Raw genomic sequence first — 20,412 nt, forward strand, 5'->3', positions numbered from 1 at the left:
GTAGCTTTGACAGTGGCAGCTCTCATGTGAAAGGCCTCAGATTCTTTCATACAAGATAAAGTTTCAATAGACTTGAGTTCTGTAAGGTGATCACGAGATACTAAGGGAAAGTTTGACCTTTTCTTCTGTTCATCTCCAAATTGTATTTGTTGCCACTGGGATAGGTAGGAGAATCGATAGATGTATTTGTTATATATGTAGTTTGCTTATAAGGCAAAGGTTAGATTTTTGACTTTAAAGGGCAGGATAATTTTAGATTGAGTTTTTAAAACTAAAAACAAGTGGCTAATATAATGTGATAAATATTATAAATGTCTTTGCTATAAACTGAACCTGGAGACTATTTTTGTTATTTACATATTTACTGGTGAATTGTCCACAAAGGTAGATTGTTCTAATCAAACAACTGAAGAAATTATTCTAAAATTCCATTTCTTTCATAAATAGATGGAATCTCCTTCAACAGCTTACTGTATCTTTGAAGATGAAATCAAAACCACACTGAATGACATAAACAGCCTTTAATTAATTAATTAATTAATTTGAGACAGGGTCTGCTTCTGTCACCCAGACTGGAGTGCAGTGGCGCAAATGACTCACTGCAACATCCACCTCCTGGGCTCAAGCCATGCTGCAGCCTCAGCCTCCTGAGTAGCTGGGACTACAGCCATATGCCACCATGCCCAGTTAATCTTCATATTTTTGATAGAGGGTAGGTTTCTCCATGTTGCCCAGGCTGATCTTGAATTCCTGGGCTCCAGCGATTGTTGCCTCAGTCTCCCAAAGTTCTGGGATTACAGGTATAAGCCACTGCATCAGGCCATAAAAAGCCTTTATATATTCAAATGTTTTGCCATTGACTATTTTTCCAGTTTCCTTGCCTATCACTTTCTACTCAAAGTAACTTTCACCATGGCCCGAATATACTTCAGTATTTTAATCCCCATGCTTTTGCACAGATGCTTCCTTCTGCCTGTAATGACCTTTCCTTCTTTCCCTCCTTGTGATCACACATTCATACTTCTAGACTCATTCAAAGGTCATTCCTTTGTTTAACCACTGAGCCCGGGGAGGTTAAGTGTTTTGTCCTTTGTTCTCCTATACACTCCTCTTGCACACTGTTATTACAGCACATATAACACACATAACATCATGTTACAACTGTTTCTGTACATATGTGCTTTCTTTCCGAAACAGCTGAGATATTTGAGTACAAGAACGATATCTATTCATCTGAGCTACCCAGTGCCTAGATCAGTTTTGGACTAGCTATTCACTCCAACCCCAGTTAGAAGACTATGAATAAACTGAGTCTATCAGCTTCATCTTTAGATAAAGCGGGGCACAATTTCAGTTCCTTGTATAGGAAGCCAAGTAAAATGTTGATTGTATTAGAAAAGCAATGTGTAAAACAGATTTAAAATAGTGTACTGGAATATTAAAATTCCAAATGTCATGTTCAACAATTACTGGTGGGAGTATGGGTTTTGGTTATCAGAGCAAATTCTGGCATATAGTTCCGACAGCATGAATCATGTAATGGGATAGTGTTGGCCCAGATCCCATGCGACATTTGAAAGGGCCATTTTCTCAGCTTAAGTTTAGGAAAGTTAGGCTAAACTTAATTGGAGTCAAGGTACATTTCTAAATGAATTCAGGAAACACCTTGTTAACTAGAGTAGTTGACTTTAAAAGCTCAAATTATGTCACCCATGTGGCAAAGATTTTTTGTCACTAGACCTACTTAAAGTCCTCTGTGACAAAGGAATCCTGATTGTCTTCATTAACTCTGTAGGTGTGAGTGAGCCTGGAGGGGCACGGAGCATAGGTCAACTCTCTCTCAAAAGGACAATTTAAAGTATAGACTCATCCAATGAAAGCCATCAACTCTTAGAAAACATGCCATTTTTGTCCTGGTAAATCTGATTTTTCAGGCAAGTGTTTAATATGGGATTAGGTGTGTTAATATCTACTTAATAATTAGCAAGACAAATTATTGGCCTTGGTTACCCCCTGCAGCTTTTGTTGTTCTTTCCTTTACCTCTGAACCTGGATTAGCACTGATTATGGACTAAGCTCGTTGAGTTCATGTTCACTGCTGGCTGTTGATATATAAAATCTGCACCTGACTACCACCATGAAGGCTAGGATTGGGAGGAACTGTCCTTTGATATTCAAATGATGATTTCAAGTGGATGAAACAAGAAAAAGTATGTAGTTAGTATCCCTTCAATAACTTGAATTCTACTGTTTAGATAATACCTCTGGATCACCCAGATGCATCTCCCCCTACTACTGAGACTACTTTCCTATGTGCTGATAATACAGTTCAATTGCCATGTACCAGGAGTTGCTACAACATTGCTTGGTTCTATGTGTTTATTGAGATTCTCCTGCGCATTTTGTGAATGATTGATGCTGACCACCAAAAATGTTTCAGGTACAGATAAAATGTTGGGTTTTCGATGGCTTTTTCCCTGATGTTTTGGGGCAGAATGCAGGATTTTTACCTGAGAAATGTTCCTGCTCTTGGCATTTGTATTCCCTCTACCTAGCATAAGGAATGTTAGAGTGAACCCCAAGTTTCTCTTCAAAGAATCAGTATGTTAGTATGTTCAGCTTCCTTATTCTTTAATTCGATATTTTAAAGTTTAACTTCCTTGTAATTCCAGTAAACAACTTTCTCCACCAGTTCTAATCAGTAATTCACATCTGTTTCCCTAGCCCCTGGCTCCATCCTGACTCATCCTGGTCACCTGCTCCAGTCACCTTCTTTGACCTAGGTCACCTCTGGCTACCTGCTCTGACCCACCCGTAATTGTCCTTCCCACCAAAACACCCACCCTACCACTCTAGCTCAGACCCCTGCTCTCTTTAAAATAGCCAATCAGGATTAGTCTAGCTTGTGCGGTCTAACGCTAACCAACAGGGGAATGACACAGCAGTAGGGATGACCCCTGTCAGGCATAAGTACCCCTTCCCCTCTTGTCCAAGTGTGCAGCCACCATTGCTCCATCTATAGAAGGGTGAACCACACCCTTCTATAGAATTAAATTGCCTTGCTGAGAGGACTTATCTTTGAGTGCTATTTCTTTTGCAGCATTAAAATTTTACTTATAACAGGAAAAACACATTGTAACTTCTTGAATGCTCAGGTAAGTTGCCCTGGTTGTTATTTTTATAACATTCTAACTGTATTCTTTAATTTTTAGGGAAAAGTTTTAATAAATCAATCAATATTCTGTGTAGCTAATTGTCAAAACATGTAGCTCTGGCCACATTCAGATTCTTTCCAGAAAACAGATACTACGTGGGCACAGTGGCTCATGTCTGTAATACCAATACTATGGGAAGTTGAGGCAGGAGGATTGCTTAAGTCCAGGAGTTCCAGGCCAGCCTGAGTGACACGGACAGACTCTGTCTCTACAAAAAAAAAAAAAAAAAAAAGTTGGCTGGGCATGTGATGTGTAGCTACTCAGAAGGCTGAGGTAAGAGGATCACTTGAGCCCAAGGAATTCGAGGTTACAGTGAGCTATCATTGTACCACTGCACTTCAGGTTGGGCAACAGAGTGACACCCTGGCACTAGAAACAAACAAAAATGAAAAGAAAAAAATTAACACTAAAGTATAAAAGAATGGTCTGAAGGATAAGCACTTCACCATTGTTCCACATCTTATTTTATTGTGAAAATCAACTACAATGTGCTTAAACCACGGCTTTGGTTCATCATAGAATTGTTATATTGGCCTTTGGAATTATGTCATTGGCATTAAAAAGGGGCATTATAAAAATAACTTCTCTCTCTCTTCCATTATTATAGGTAGGGATATTATCCACAGTAGTGTCTAATTTCCTTATGGATCCAAGATTATCCTGTAGTTTCATATCAGCAAAGTGGTATGGTCCCTGAATCCTAATCCTTCGGGAAACATAATAACAAATTTACTAGCCTGGCCAGCATGGTGAAACCCCCGTCTCTACTACAAATACAGAAATTAGTTGGGTGTCGTGGCATGTGCCTATAATCTCAGCTACTCAGGAGGCTGAGGCAGGATTATCGCTTGAACCCAGGAGGCGGAGGCTGCAGTGAGCCAAGATCACATGACTACACTCCAGCCTGGGCGACAGAGTGAGACCCTGTCTCAAAATGAAACAAAACATAAAACAAAACAAAATTTTAAAAACCCCACAAATTTAGTGTCCTTCCTTAGGAGTGGAACAAAGTGGTGTAGAATATATTTATTAACTTTATACTGGCTTTATTATGTCTTTACAGCTATGTTTCCTTTACCCCACTTTCCTCAAATATTTATTTTATATTTTAAATTTACATATATTTTGGTAAGCTATCTGAATTCCTTTGTGGCTTGAGGTGTCTATATATACATAATGTTTAGAAAGAGGAGATAAGTAATATTTTTAAAATATATAAACATGGATAAGTACAAGTGTGAAAAATAATACATCAGAAAGAAAATTCTTAACAGTGTATGTTCGGTCATACTTACAATTCATCCAGTTTCTGGAGAGGCGCAAAAGTATTTTCATTTAAGTGATTAATTTTGTTTTTCCTCATCACTCTGAAAGTAAAAAAAAAACATTGTAACATTTTTAGGTAAGTGACAAGAATTACTAAAGAGAGGAACAGTCTGCAGAAACAAAGATAATGAATACACAGTACATTTCTCACATAAAGATATTTTGAAGTAGTATAAATTATCCAATTTAATTTTAATCTTAAATTTCTCAAATGTTTTAATAATAATAATAATAGAAATTCAAAATTTTAAGTGAAATGGGGAGGGAAGAGCTTTGCAAGAGAAATGGTGATAACTCCAACTTTTGAGAGTACAGACTGCGTATCTTGCAACCAAGAGCATGAGGAGTCGCTTTGGACTTGTCTCCAGTCTGCAGAGCATATCTGTCTAACAAAATAGCCCACACACTACAGTACTCCTACTCATTTGTTAGTTGATGTGATTTAGAGTGGAGGTGCTGAAGGAAGTCAACTCTTAGCTGAACCCCTTCAGAAGAATCTCTAATTTGGATTCTGAATCAGACTGTTTAACTCTTGACATTTCTGCACTAATCTCATCTGTTATCAACTAGTCTAGAGGACAAACTCAGAACTAAGTTTTATAAGGCTTTTAATTTTTTAAACATTATATGACATGTCTTTGAATTGGCCTTTCCCATCTTTAAGTATTTCCTCCCTGCACTCCAAACCGTCACCACCATTTCTCAATATTCTTGGACCTTAAAAACACAACACCTTAAGAGGAAATCCTATCTCTTAATATGGAGGGTTCCTTCAAAAATAAATATAAGTACAATAGAAAAGAAATTCTAAGTTTTTCAGATATCTATTTGTTCCATGTCCTTCAGGTGCGATTTGGTTTCCTTTGGGCAATTACTATAAACTATTTTGCATGACTTTATAGACTTTATATCAAGTCCCTGCACCTGAGGATTGCTGAACTCTGGAGAAGCGTTCAAACTGGAACTCAACAGAACCCATTGGAATGGGGATATAATTGGAGAAAACGTACGGTAATATCAGTGGGAGCTACTGTGTTGCCTATACACATGGATCCTGTGTAGTTTTCAAATATTTCCTGCCATAACAAGTAGTAAAAAGTGTATTTTCTATTGGATCATAAAACACACACACACACACACACACACCCCTAAGACACATGAAACCATTTATTATCTGCATTAATGTCCGATATAATTTATTCGATTAAATTGTTTCATTTAAAAATGCTGACAAGGGTGTACTGAATTGTGCTATATATTGCTTTCATCACCTACTTATTAGTTGCAATCCCATAGTTTGAAAAAGATTCTGGAAAAATAAGCTGTGAATGGAAGAGTTGGATATTTTTTTTATTGAAGGAAGACCTAACATCCTTTACTTTCCACAGAAAATGCCATATGAATTTAAAATAGGCCAGAGATGCATAAGAAGGAATTACACTCAATAACACTTAAAGGTTTACCTTGATGTCTGTAATTACATCCTCAGGGCTGTGAGCATTCAGCAGTATTTTGTTTTTCATTTTGATTATAACTTTTTTCACAATTATAAAGAAAAATTTAATTTATGCAGTAACAATTTGCAAAGGATAAACATTTGTATAGACTAAGACTTCAATTTAGTGCTTCTCAAACGAGATCCAATGACAGTCTCTTGCTGTTCTCTGGGATTTTTTTTTTCCATAAAATGAGTGTACATGTTACTTAAGTTTGAGAAAAAACACATCTCAGATAATATCGTACCATTTTGATGATTTGTGTGTGTTTAAATCTGGGGTTACCCTTGGTTGGAACTTCATATATTTTGGTTTCAACAAACTTCAAGTTGAGAGTGAACATTTGCCATAATTACTAATTACTATGCATGTTTATGCTAGCGTCTGCCCACATAAATGACTCATTTTATTTGTAAGAACTGTAAGAAGATATAATATTACTTCAAAAGAATAGCATATTACTTACAAAACAGTTAAATTACTGCAGGAAATAAAAGTCAAATTTCTTAAATTATGGATATGGTTGCCTTCAAAGTCCCTGGAACATAAAAATAAAATATGATACAGCTAAATGTTAATCATGGAGACAAATAATATGGTTAAAATTATTTGCCTTCTAGTAAAATACATTTTGTTACATACTGTTAATTTCATATAGACTATCACTTGTAGCCACTTTGATAACAGCTGAAATCATATATATATATAATATCTATATTATACCCTTTTTTCGATGTTAATAGTAAAAATGTTTTTCTTCTCATCTGTGTCATGAGTTCATATGGGCATGTTGAAACGGAGTCTCGCTCTGTCACCTGGGCTGGAGTGCAATGGCGCATTCTCGGGTCACTGCAACCTCCTCCTCCAGGGTTCAAGCGAGTCTCCTCCCTCAGCTTCTCGAGTAGCTGGGATTACAGGTGCCTGCCATCATGCCTGGTTAATTTTTGTATTTTTAGTAGAGACGGGGTTTCACCACGTTGGTCAGGCTGGTCTCCAACTCCTGACCTCAGGTGATCCACCTGCCTGGGCCTCCCAAAGTGCTGGGATTACAGGCGTGAGCCACCGTGCCTGGCCTGGGCATGTATATTCTGAGAAACTGAAAGAACAAGAAGTCAAATCGAAAACATTTGTTATGGTAAATACCAAATTTATAACAGATAGTTTATAATGAACCATATTAAACATTTGTCCAAAGTTACCAACGGCATGTCCCTGAGTGGTGCAATTTTATTTTGCTACCATCTGCATAAGATTCTATTGTTGTTGCAAAAGCTGCTACTGCCAAAACAATATTTAGCTCCTACCTTTCCAGCCTAATCACTCCGCAGAAAAAAATCCTCTATAATCTTTATAGAGGATTAGGAATACCCTTATTTGCTTTTTTATATTGTCACAAAGGCCAGTGCAAATGGAGAGCAAACAGCAGACTGCCTTAGGTTCCGCGTTGCCAATTCAGAGAGCTGTCTTTATATGTATATATATATATATTCCTCCTGGGGTTCCCTTGCTGTATGATGCCTATGTCACCATAAACTCCTTATGGTCTAAGCATCAAAATTTATCAAAAATTTTATGGTTTACTGTCTCTTCATGGTTATCCTGAAGTTACTCTTTTATTGTACCTTTTCTTTTATAAGTGAATGTATGGTGGAAGTTTATAGAGCAGAGGAAGAGAGCTGAGGTTTAGAAATAGGCTTTTAAAAGTAAATGTGGCCCTCAAATCTATTCAGTCTCTTCTAACACTCAGTTTACTGGTCGCCATGTAACATAAGGCTAGTCGGGAATAATTGTGACTAAAACATGTGAGCAGAAGTGTGATACAGCTATTAAAATCTGAAAGAAAATATGGAAAGCGTTAATAGAAATGCCTATACTCGACGGACGACATGTGAGTCAGTTTTATTTAGGTGCCACATTAAAAATGGATGCTGACAAATCAAATATATCCGGAAAATCTGGAAGACCAGGATGTATGGTATCTAGAGATCAAGGCAATTGAAGAATACAGGGTGTATTTATAACACAAACAAGATAAGAGAGAGATAGTTGAAGTCAGGCTACAGAATATATCGGGGGTTTTCTATGTTGCATTGGATTGCAAAATTAGATTTACTAATTGAGGGACATAAAACGTTTCAAATTTAAAGCCAATTTAAACCTCTCTGGCAATCTATGATATCCAGAGAAGAAGTTTCTTTTTACTACAGGTATTTAACACAGCGTATCATATCTCTATAGTTTTGTAGACAGGATTTTTGTACTACATGGGATATTATATTAGAATCTTAAATGTGGATTCTAGATCACCCTTCCAAAGAGAAATTTCTGTTAGTCTATTAAGTTGGTAGCTAAGCACTTATATTGCTCCATTTTTTGGTCTTAGGTTTGGCTAAGGCTTTTGGCCTCTCCTAATGAATGTTGTCCATGACAGGGACTGGCCATTTCCTTCTATTTGATTTCTAATCATTACCACGAATCCACCACCAGGTGGTGATGCTCTCTTAGGTCTCACAAAATGCTCTTGAGGTGAGTTGATGTTCGTACTTATGTAACTGCTTTCTATTAAGCCGGCAAAAATATTTGTTAGTACTAATTTACTAATTTGTGAAAATCAAAAAGAGGCACATATTGGGGCACAAATTGAGGACATTTGATTATATTGGTAGTTTAATTTTGAGTTTATTTTAACCTTGAATTATATATTGACTGTTTTTTCCCTCCTGAGTTAATACTAAAAACATTTGGAGTCACATTTGTATAATGTGTTTCTATGGGCATGTATATGAGCATGCATATGAATGAATATGTATATTCTCTTTCTAGTTAGGGGTTTTAGTCCTTGATAAATAGGAATCTGGTTTGTGACATACATCTTAGCTAAAGGAAAAACAACAACAATAAAATCAAAGTAACAGCAAAAAATGTTTCCTGCTCCCTAGCTCCAAGCTTTAATGGAGTTAACAAAGGGGTGGGGTTTTTTTTCCTGTGTTTAAACTACCACTCTTGCTATCTAATGAGCTTCTGACCTAACCATTTTATTTTTCCCTTTATACCTGATAGAATTGGACAAAAGTGAAAACTTTGATAGTTCTTCAATCTGAATAACAACAATAAAAAAAGACAAAACTTATAATCTTGTCTATTCTCCCTCAACTTGTCCCTTAGTGGCATTCAAAACATGCAGATTTTACCCTCTATCTACTTCCTGCTCTACCTTTTAAACATTTCTGGCTCTTGGCTGGGCGCGGTGGCTCACGCCTGTAATCCCAGCACTTTGGGAGGCCGAGGTGGGTGGATCATGAGGTCAAGAGATCGAGACCATCCTGGTCAACATGGTGAAACCCTGTCTCTAATGAAAATACAAAAAATTAACTGGGCATAGTGGCGCGTGCCTGTAATCCCAGCTACTCAGGGGGCTGAGGCAGGAGGATTGCCTGAACCTAGGAGGCGGAGGTTGCGGTGAGCCGAGATTGCGCCATTGCACTTCAGCCTGGGTAACAAGAGCGAAACTCCGCCTCAAAAAACAAAACAAAACAAAACAACAACAACAAAAACACAGAAAAATTTCTGGCTCCTATTTAACAGAGAAAATTGAGATGATGAAGAAGGGAAAAGCCCTTGACTTGCTGCCCAGCATCTATAAACTTACCTGTAAATGCACCTGGTCTCCTTCTCAGAGGAAGAGATGACCCTTCTCCTGTTTTAGGCTAATCCCTCCATCTGTTTTCTTGAGTTTGGTTTGTGTATGTGTATGTCCTAAAATATATGGTCAATTTTGGTGAATGTTCTTTGGGCATTCTTTGCTTTCAAGTTTATATCTAATAGGATTAGGTGCAGGTACATATGACAGAGACCCATCTATAATAGCATAAATACACAGAGATGTTGGTGTTTTTTCCCCCAAGAAAAAAAAAATATAGAGTTGGGCAGTTCAGGGCTGATATGGTTGTTTTACAAAGTTGTTAGAAACCCAGGAACTTTCTTTCTTTTTTTTAAATTATACTTTAAGTTCTGGGGTCCATGTGCAGAACGTGCAGGTTTGTTACATAGGCATACATGTGCCATGGTGGTTTGCTGCACCCTTCAACCCGCCATCTACATTAGGTATTTCATCTAATGCTATGCCTCCCCCTGCCTGCCTGCCCTCGACAGGCCCCGGTGTGTGACATTCCTCTCCCTGTGTCCATCTGTTCTCACTGTTCAGCTCCTACCTATGAGTGAGAACATGCGGTATTTGGTTTTCTGTTCTTGGGTTAGTTTGCTGAGAATGATGGAAACCCAGAATCTTTCACATTCACTGATCACATGCCCTTGTCTTCATGCCACGAGATGTTGCTAAAGCTCAAGCCATCATATTCGTTTTTTTTTTTTTTTTTTTTGAGACAGAGTTTCGCTCTTGTTACCCAGGCTGGAGTGCAATGGCGGGATCTCGGCTCACCGCAACCTCCGCCTCCTGGGTTCAGGCAATTCTCCTGCCTCAGCCTCCTGAGTAGCTGGGATTACAGGCATGCGCCACCATGCCCAGCTAATTTTTTTTATTTTTAGTAGAGACGGGGTTTCACCGTGTTGACCAGGATGGTCTCGATCTCTTGACCTCATGATCCACCCACCTCGGCCTCCCAAAGTGCTGGGACTACAGGTGTGAGCCACCGCACCCGGCCTTTTTTTTTTTTTTTTTTTTTTCTGGATAAAGAAGGAAAAGAAAGGACCTGCATCTTTCTCCTTAAAGAGATTTTCCTGCAGTTCTGAACGATAATATTTCTACCTCCCTAGCCAGAACTTAGACACACGCTATATGTGGATCCAGGGAAGTCTCGGAATGTAATATTTTAGCTGGTTACATTGCTGTCCCAAAGAAAGCCTGAGAAGGGGCATTGCAATTTGATACCCACTGATTAGAATTAACTTATTAAGTTATGTTATTTATTATGGTTCTACTTGATCTTTTATGGTCTGAGAAGTGGTGGATTATCTCTTACTGCTTACGTATGTCTACATTTCTTTTTCTTTCTTTCTTTTTTTTTTTTTTTGAGATGGAGTTTCGCTCTTGTTACCCAGGCTGGCGTGTAATGGCTCGATCTCGGCTCACCGCAACCTCCGCCTCCTGGGTTCAGGCAATTCTCCTGCCTCAGCCTCCTGAGTAGCTGGGATTACAGGCACGCGCCACCATGCCCAGTTAATTTTTTGTATTTTTAGTAGAGGTGGGGTTTCACCGTGTTGACCAGGATGGTCTCGATCTCTTGACCTCGCGATCCACCCGCCTCGGCCTCCCAAAGTGCTGGGATTACAGGCCTGACCCACCGCGCCAGGCCCGTATGTCTACATTTCTTTCATTTTGGTTGCTATATTAGTTTCTTTGGTGTGTATACACTCATAATGTAATATCTTTTACTGGAAATTGCAGTTATAGCATTAAAATGTCATTGTGATGTTTAATGCACATCAGAATTCCACCTGCTTAGATCAAATATATGGTGCCTGCTTTCTTTTGTTTGCAATTACATGACATACTTAAAAAAATTATATATTTTTAAGATGTATAGCCTGTTTTGATTTACAGTACATAGTAAAATGATTACTACAATCAATAAAATTAACATACCCATCACCTTACATAATTTTTTTTTATGGTAAGAGTGCCTAAACTCTATCCTCTTAGCAAATTTCCACTATACAATACAGTATTATTAATACAGTCCTTATGGCATTCATTAGATCTGTACACTTATTCATCTCATAACTGTAATTTTGTACCCTTGAACCTACATCTCCTTATTTCCCCTGCCTGCCCTATAGCCATGATTCTACTTTCTGTTTCTGTGTGTTCAACTTAAAAAAGAAATTTCACATATAAATGAGATGATGCAGTATTTTTCTTTCTGTCTCTGGCTTATTCCACTCAGCATAATGTCCTCTAAGTTCATACATGTTATCAAAAATGATAGGCTCTCCTTTTTTAAGACCGACTACTATTCCATTGTATATATCTACCACATTTTCTTTATCCATTAATCTGTTGATGGACACAAAGGTTGATTCATATCTTGGCTATCGTGACTAATGCTGCAATGAACATGTAAGTGCAGATATCTCTGTGACATACTAATGGACTTTCCTTTGGATATATATCCAGAAGTGGGACTGCTGGATCAAATGGCAGTTCTATTTTTGTTTTATCTTTTTTTGAGAAGCAGTCTCACTCTGTCGCCCAGGCTGGAGTGCAGTGGCATGATCTTGGCTCCCTGCAGCCCCTGCCTCCTGGGTTCAAGTGATTCTACTGTCTAGCCTCTTGTATAGCTGGGATTACAGGCACCCACCACCACGTCCAGTTAATAATTGTATTTTTAGTAAAGACAGGGTTCCACCATGTTGATCAGGCTGGTCTTGATTTCCTGACTTCAAGTGATCCACCTGCTTTGGCCTCCTGAAGTGCTGGGATTACAGGTATGAGCCACTGCACCCGGCCCTATTTTTAATTTTTAGGGGAAGATCCATATGTTTTCCATAACAGCTATACTAATTTACATTCTCATCCACAGTGTGCAACAATTCCTTTCTTGCCACATCCTCTAAACACTTGCTATCTCGTCTTTTTGATAATAGGCATTCTCACAGGTGTGAAGCAATATCTCATTGTGGTTTTGATTTGCATTTTTTTGATGATTAGTAATGCTGAACATTTTTGCATATGCCTGTTGGCCACGCATAAGTATTTTTTGAGAAATGTCTTTTCAGGACTTCTTTCTCAGTCTTTTTTCTTTTGATAGGTGAGTTTAGCCTATTTACATTTATTGATATGACTAATGTAGTTGGCCTTATTCTGTTATTTAAAAATATACGATTACATAGGTTTAAAAAAATTTCACCTCATGATTTTTTGTGAAATATTTATCTTTCCTTGATGGTGTTTTAAAAAATGTATTTCTTATGATATTTGGAAAAGTTTGTCTATTCTATTGGTAATCTTTATAACTTTACTCAATGAAATATACCTTCTTTCTTTTGACAATAGTAAGAAATGATAAAATGAGTGTACATTGTCTTCCTCTCTGCTCCTCTGCCTCTCTTTGACCATATAATATTGGTTCATTACATGCTTTTTATTCGTGTTCACCTTGGGAATACCACTGTCTGCCTGATCTATGGATTTGTCAGTTGTTGTTGTTTTTCCAGAGACAGGCCTCCTTCTGTTGCCCAGGCTGGAGTGCAGTGGCACAATCAGCTCATTCCGGCCTTGATCTCTCAGGCTCACCCTATCCTCCCACTTCAGCCTCCCGAATAGCTGGGACTGTCTACAGGTAGACACTACCATGCTCAGTTAATTTTTTGAAATGTGTTTTAACATAGAGAGGGTCTCACTATGTTGCCCAGGCTGGTCTCAAACTCCTGAGTTCAAAGGATCCTCCTGCCTCTGCCTCCCAAAATGTTGGGATTCTAGGCGTGAGCCACTATGCTTGGCCAAAGATTTGTCAGCTTTAAATGATATCCTTTGACTTTTAGCTATTTCCCTTTACAGTTCTATTGTTTTCACTTTATGTATTTTGGAACTATTTACTTATTTAGGATTATTGTATCTTTTTGCTTAATTGATCTTTTTATTATTATATGATATCCCTCTTTATCCCTGGTCATAGTCCTTGTTTGAAGTCTTTTTCCCCAATATTACCATAGTCCTTCTGGCTTTTTAAAAAAAGTTAGTGTTGTTTGTTGTCTTTGTTTTACAGTGTATAATGTTTCTATTTTCTCTGATTGCCTTAAGATACTTTTATTTATCTTTGATTTTCAGCAGTTTGACTATAATTTATCTAGTTTTTCTTGAATTCTGCATGGATTTTTCTGAGGTTCTTAGATTTCTGGTTTGTTGTATTATGTTAACTTAAGAAAATTCTTGGTTTTATTTCTCCAGCTATGTTTTCTGTCTTGTTCTTCCTTTATTCTTTTTCTGTGACTCCATTTACACATTTGTTAGACAATTATATTATCCTGAAGCTTTTGAATTTTCTGTTTTGCCTTTATTTTTGTCTCTTTTATCTTTTTGTTTCAATTTGAAAGCTTTCTATCACCTATATTCAAGGTCACTGACTCTTTCTTTAGCTCTGTTCAGGCTGCTGCTAAGGTTGTTGAAATGTTTTTCTGTTTCTCTTTTGTAGTCTTCATCTTTTTGCTAATATTTCCCTTATGTTCATGCATATTATTGATCTTTCCACTATATTATTTAACTTATTAATCTTAAGTATTTTAATGTCTCTGTTTGGAAGTTGTAAAATTTGAGTTATTGCTGGTTCTGGTTCTATTGATTGCTTTATAATTTGACAATGAACTTATCTTTCCTTACCGTTTTGGGGATGGGACTGTCTCGGCCTTGCTGTTCCCCCTTTCCCAGAAGTCAAACTCTCATACCAGCATTTCCTGACATGATCTAAGTGGGCACTACCCACTGCTTTGATCAGTGCAAGAACCTGGGCTGGAGAGGTTATTTTTGCCGGTACCCTGGGGCAGAATGCTCTAGTTTCTATTCCTCCTGTGGAAAGCAACGGATCTTTGCTTGGTCCCTGGGTGCAGGAAGGTTTTCTGTCCCACTCCCAAAGGCTTAATGCTTTTTGTTCCCTGAGAAGGATGAGGTTAGAGAAGAAGGTGGAGTTTTGTCTCTGTGTGCTACCAATGAGGGCTCTGTCTGGTTTCTTTAACTACTCCTAGCTTTTCCCGTTAGTTGGTGGAGACCAGTGAAAAAGAGCCTGTTAAAGATAGGTAACTTCTCCTACATATAGGGTTACTAGTTCTTCTCAAGTGCTATACTAGCCCACACTTAACCTTACAAGTTTATTAAAGTTTCAGCAGTTTTCTTTGTACCTGCTTTCATGCTAGCCAACTCTTCATCCTGTGCTCTGCAAAAGGTGAAATAGTATGTATGTCCCACATCTTGTTGCCTCTTGGAATTCCTTTTATTTGGCTCCCTTATCACTGTAGCCTACTGATGGGCTCCAGAAAATTATGACGTTGTGGATTGTAAAGAAAGCTCTTTCTTATTGGTAGAGAGGAAGTACTGTTGTCTTGTGGCTTTCTATATCCTAATCACAATATTCTAGGAATGGAATTGTAACATATGTAGTCTTCTGTGACTTTTTCTTGAGTAATTCATATGTTCTTGAAATTGAGTCATGTTGATTGAAGTACCGGTAGTTTGTTCATTTTCACTGCTCTGTGTGTGTGTGTGTGTGTGTGTGTGTGTGAGAGAGAGAGAGAGATCACTTTTTATTTTTTATTCTTTTCCATGTCTTTTAGAATTTTGCACTATTATGCATACCCATTGTCTTCTATGTTTTCATGCTTTTCATTTTGGCTCTTTTGGCTAATAAATAAACTCGCTTAATTTAATCTCAAAAGAACAATTTATTTCTTGAGTTTTAGTTCACCTTTGTCTATTGCCATATCTGTCCCCATGCTTACTTATTATTTATATTTCTTTCTTTTTGAATTTTATAACTTTTATTGTGGCATTTACAGCATAATTTCCTGGGTTGCAATCTGACTCTTTATTTTGTATGTATTTTTCCCCTAAATAGCATTAGAATGATGTTTGGCCAACAAATTTGTCAGATTTTCTAGTTCATACTATGCTAAATGAAAGTTCATGCAAGGTAAAGATAGTATGATTCGTTTTTTAAAAGGTGAATAATTATAAAGCAAAGCATTATTATTACTAGCATTAAAATCAGGCTAATTTTCATGATCAGGAATTCATATGAAATAAGTTGTTCTGGATAGCTAGAATATGAAAACTTTAGTAACAAAATTTCAAAAATCTGTTTTTTTAGTAATAAGTCAATCATTTTGATTTTTATCTGAAGTATATTGTATATTTTCCTGCCTTTTGAAAAACAAAGGCAAGGTTTACTATTGCCTGTAATAATACTGCTGACAGTTGCATCTGGTCTAAATGCACACTTTTTTTTTTTTTTTTTTGAGATGGAGTCTCGCTCTGTCACCCAGGCTGGAGTGCAGTGGTGGGGTCTCGGCTTACTGCAACCACTGCCTCCCAGGTTCAAATGATTCTCCTGTCTCAGCCTCTGGAGCAGCTGGGACTACAGGTGCCTGCCACCACGCTCAGCTAATTTTTGAATTTTTAGTAGAGCCGTGGTTTCACCATATTGGCCAGGCTAGTTTCGAACTCCTGACCTTTGTGATCTGCCCACATCAGCCTCCTAAAGTGCTAGGATTACAGGCATGAGCCACTGTGCCCAGCCATGCACACATTTTAAATTGCTAATTATGTAAGCCTTGTTCAATTGTGCTTCATTACAAAGTTGGGATTTCTAAGCCTGTAATAGGTGCTAATATCTTCATTTGAACCAAAATTCAATTTTAACCGAGGATATTGAACTTAATTTGCCCTTTACTTTATGGCTTTAGCTTGTTTTTTTCAATGTAAAATACAGTATTGTATTGTCATATCAAAATGCCTACTGGACTTAGTAACTCTTCAGAATGTTTGCTTTTTTCCTAAGAGGTTGCAAATTAGTACAGTTTGAATTACTGTCTTTGCTTTTTAAAGCATTTCTCACTTATGCTTTTTTATCAAGTTGACAGTTGTTACTTCTGACTACAATCAATGCTTCTGACTCTAACTTTTCCTCTTCCTGTTACTTTGACATTTCTAGTTTGCCATGAGCTTAGAAATAAAACAACCAATTTGTGAGATTTCCTATACTACAAGAGACAGAGGGAGTTTTCGCATGATACTGCATATGCAGTTTGTTGATTGAACTTGTTAATAGTAATTTTAGTTGTTTCTTCCTTTTACTTTTTACCTGTATTCTAAATAGACAAATTTCCTGGATGGTTGAGTTCTGAATGGTAGAGTGATATTTATTACTATGAGAAAAGCTACCGTGTAAAATATTCCATGGAACATATTTTATCATGATTAGTTTTTTAAAAATAAATGCTAAATATCATGTTCTTATTATTCAGAATTTAAGAGTGAAATTAAAACGACTTAGTCTTTCTGTGCGAAATTAGTAGGTGAGTATATCAGCGGGAAAGGGGGAGATGTTATATAGATGCTGTGACATTCCCTCTGTCTTTCTTCTTCCTGGCTCCAGCACATATATATACACATTTTGCTTTTTTGTTTTTTTTTTGAGATGTTTTCTGTTGTTGAGAGTTTAGAGAAGTTAGTTTAGATAATGTAGATGTTTAACAGAAAAATCATATTAAAGCAGTTTGAGGAAAAGTGATATGATACTAAAAACCTTATCATTGAAAAAAAATACCCTAAAACAATCTTATACCTGAAACGAATTAGTTAAAAACAGAAAATTTAGTTGAGTTCTTTAAAAATAAAGATACAATTGCTTACAGCCAGTGTAGTCTTGGCATGTGTTGACAGAGAGGCTTGTCAGGTAAATGGGTGAGGACATTATTCATCAGGACTCTGAAAAAGGAAAAGACAAACAAGTAACATTTTTCTGGTTCTCTTTTCATCTTGGTTCAAACATGGTGTTATGATGATGATGATGATGAAACCACAAAAATCCACTAAATTAGTTGTCTTTCCTCTCTAATTGTTTTTCTTTGAGACGAAGTCTCACTCTGTCGCTCAGGCTGGAGTGCAGTGGCACAATCTTGGCTCACTGTAACCTCTGCCTTCCAATTTCAAGTGATTCTTCTGCCTCAGCCTCCCAAGTAGCTGGGATTACAGGCATGAACCACCACGCCTGGCTAACTTTTGTATTTTTAGTAGACACAGGGTTTCACCATGTTGGCTAGGCTAGTACTGAACTACTGACCTCAGATGATCTACCCACCTTGGCCTCCCAAAGGGCTGGGATTACAAGCATGAGCCACTGCACCCGGCCCACCTTGTTTTATTGTGTTTTGCTTTATTACACTTTGCAGATACTGCATTTGAGTCGGGATCTTGCCTTGTTTTCCAGGCTGAAGTGCAGTGGTGTGATCATGGGGCATTGCAGCCTCAAACTACTGGGCTCAGGTGATCCTCCTATTTCAGCCCCCTGAGCAGCTTGGACTGCAGGCATGCACCACCATGCTCTGCTAACTAAAAACAAATGTTGTTTTGGTAGTGATGGGATCTTGCTATATTGCCCAGGTTGGTTTCAAACTCCTGGCCTCAAGCTGTCCTCTCTCTTTGACCTCCCTAAGCTTGAGATTACAGACATGAGCCATCCTGCCCAGCCATAAAACTTCTTATCATTGTATTGTTTGTGGTGATCTGTGATCAATCATCTTTGAGGTTACTATTGCAGTTGTGGCATCACAAACCATGCCCATATGTTACAGCAGTCATTTTTTTTTTTTTTTGAGATGGAGTTTCACTCTTGTTGCCCAGGCTGGAGTACAATGGCGCAATCTCAGCTCACAGCAACCTCTGCCTCCCAGGTTCAAGTGATTCTCCTGCTTCAGACTCCTGAGGCATGTGCCACTATGCCCAGGTAATTTTGTATTTTTAGTAGAGACAGGGTTTCATCATGTTGGTCAGGCTGGTGTTGAACTCTTGACCTCAGATGATTCTCCTGCCTCGGCCTCCCAAAGTGCTGGGATTATAGGCGTGAGCTACCGCACATGGCAAAGACAGCCATCTTAATCTATAAGTGTTGAGTCTGTTCTGATCACTCCACCAACCAGCAATTCCCCCTTCTCTCTCTCTTTCCTCAGGCCTTTTTATTCCCTGAAACACAACAGTATTGAAATTAAGCCAGTTAATAACCTTACAGTGGTCTCTAATTGTTCAAATGAAAGAAAGAGTCCCACAAGAATTATGGGCCCTCAAGAATTATGCTAAATCTACTCTGCCTGTGCTGTATAATGGAACAACAAAGCCTGGATGACAGCACATCTGTTTACAGCATTGTTCACTAAATATTTTAAGTCCACTCTTGAGAACTACCACTCAGAAAAAGAACATTTCCTTTCAAGATATACTGCTCATATACTTTCCTACCTTAAATCAAAAGCTAGAAATGACTAAGCATAGTAAGGAAGGCATTTTAAAATCTAAGTAAAAAACCAGGCCTCATGCATAAGTTAGCCAACTTGTGAATGCAATGGAAAATTCTTGAAGGAAATTAGAAGTGCTACTCCAGTGAACACACAAATGATAGGAAAGTGAGACAGCCTAAATGCTGATGGAAAAAGTTTAAGGGGTCTGGATAGAGGATCAAACCAGCCTCAACATTTCTTTAAGCCAAAGCCTAATCCAGAGCAAGACCTAACTCTACTTCATTCTATGAAGGCTGAGAGAGGTGGGGGAGCTGCAGAAAAAAAGTTTGAAGCTAGCAGATGTTGATTCATGAGGAAAGGAAAGAAGCTGTCTCTATAACACAAAATTGCAGGGTGAAGCAGGAAGTACTAATGGATAAGCTGCAGCAAGTTATCCAGAAGATCTAGCTAAGATCATTGATGAAGATAGTTCCACTAAACAACAGATTTTCAGTGTAGATGAAACAACCTTCTATTGAAAGAAGATACCTTACCAGATATTATAGCTAGAGAGGAGAAGTCAATGCCTGGCTTCAAACCTTCAAAGGACAAGCTGACTCTCTTACTAGGGTCAAAAGCAGCTGGTGACTTTAAGTGGAAGTTAATGCTCGTTTACCATGCCAAAAATCCTAGGGCCCTCAAGAATTATGCTAAACCTACTTGGCCTATGCTCTATTGGTGGAACAACAAAGCCTGGATGACAGCACGTCTGCTTACAGCATGGTTTACTAAATATTTTAAGCCCATTCTTGAGACCTACTGCTCAGAGAAAAAAAGACTTCCTTTCAAGATATATGGCTCATTGACAATGCACCTGGTCACCCAAGAAATCTGATGGAGATTTACAAAGAGATACATGTTGTTTTCATGCCTGCTAGCGCAGCATCGGTCTTGTAGCCCATGGATCAAAGACTAATCTTAACATTCAAGTCTTATTATTTAAAAAAATACATTTTGTAAGGCTATAGATGCCATAGATAGTGATTTCTCTGATGAATTTGGGCAAAGTCAATTACAAACCATCTAGAAAGTATTCATCATTCTAGATGCCATTAAGAACATTTGTGATTCATAGAAGCAAGATCAAAATATTCATATTAACAGGAGTTCCGAAGAAGTTGATTCCAACCCTCATGGATGACTTTGAAGGGTTCAAGACATCAGTGGAAGAAGTAACCGTAGAGGTGGTGGAAATAGTAAGAGAACTAGAATTAGAAATGGAGCCTGAAGATGTGACTGAATTGCTGCAATCTCATGTGAAAACTTGAATGGATGAGAAGCTGCTTCTTATGGATGAGTAAAGAAAGTGGCTTCTTGAGATGGAATTTACTCCTGGTAAAGATGCTGCGAAAACTGTTGAAATGACAACAAAGTAT

General features: G+C 37.9%; 1 protein-coding gene across 1 annotated transcript in view; it reads right to left on the reverse strand.

Moving 5' to 3' along the window:
• Window positions 1–20,412, reverse strand: part of RXFP1 (relaxin family peptide receptor 1) — a 149,465-nt gene that overhangs the window by 20,261 nt on the left and 108,792 nt on the right. Inside the window, exons 9-11 of the mRNA XM_002806637.6 lie at window positions 17,397–17,471; window positions 6,504–6,575; window positions 4,511–4,582 (exon numbers count right to left, since the gene is read on the reverse strand). Coding sequence (XP_002806683.3) covers window positions 4,511–4,582; window positions 6,504–6,575; window positions 17,397–17,471 — 219 coding nt within the window. The remainder of the gene's footprint in view (window positions 1–4,510; window positions 4,583–6,503; window positions 6,576–17,396; window positions 17,472–20,412) is intronic.

This window comes from Callithrix jacchus, chromosome 3, assembly GCF_049354715.1.
Source record: "Callithrix jacchus isolate 240 chromosome 3, calJac240_pri, whole genome shotgun sequence".
Taxonomy (NCBI): Eukaryota; Metazoa; Chordata; class Mammalia; order Primates; family Cebidae; genus Callithrix; species Callithrix jacchus.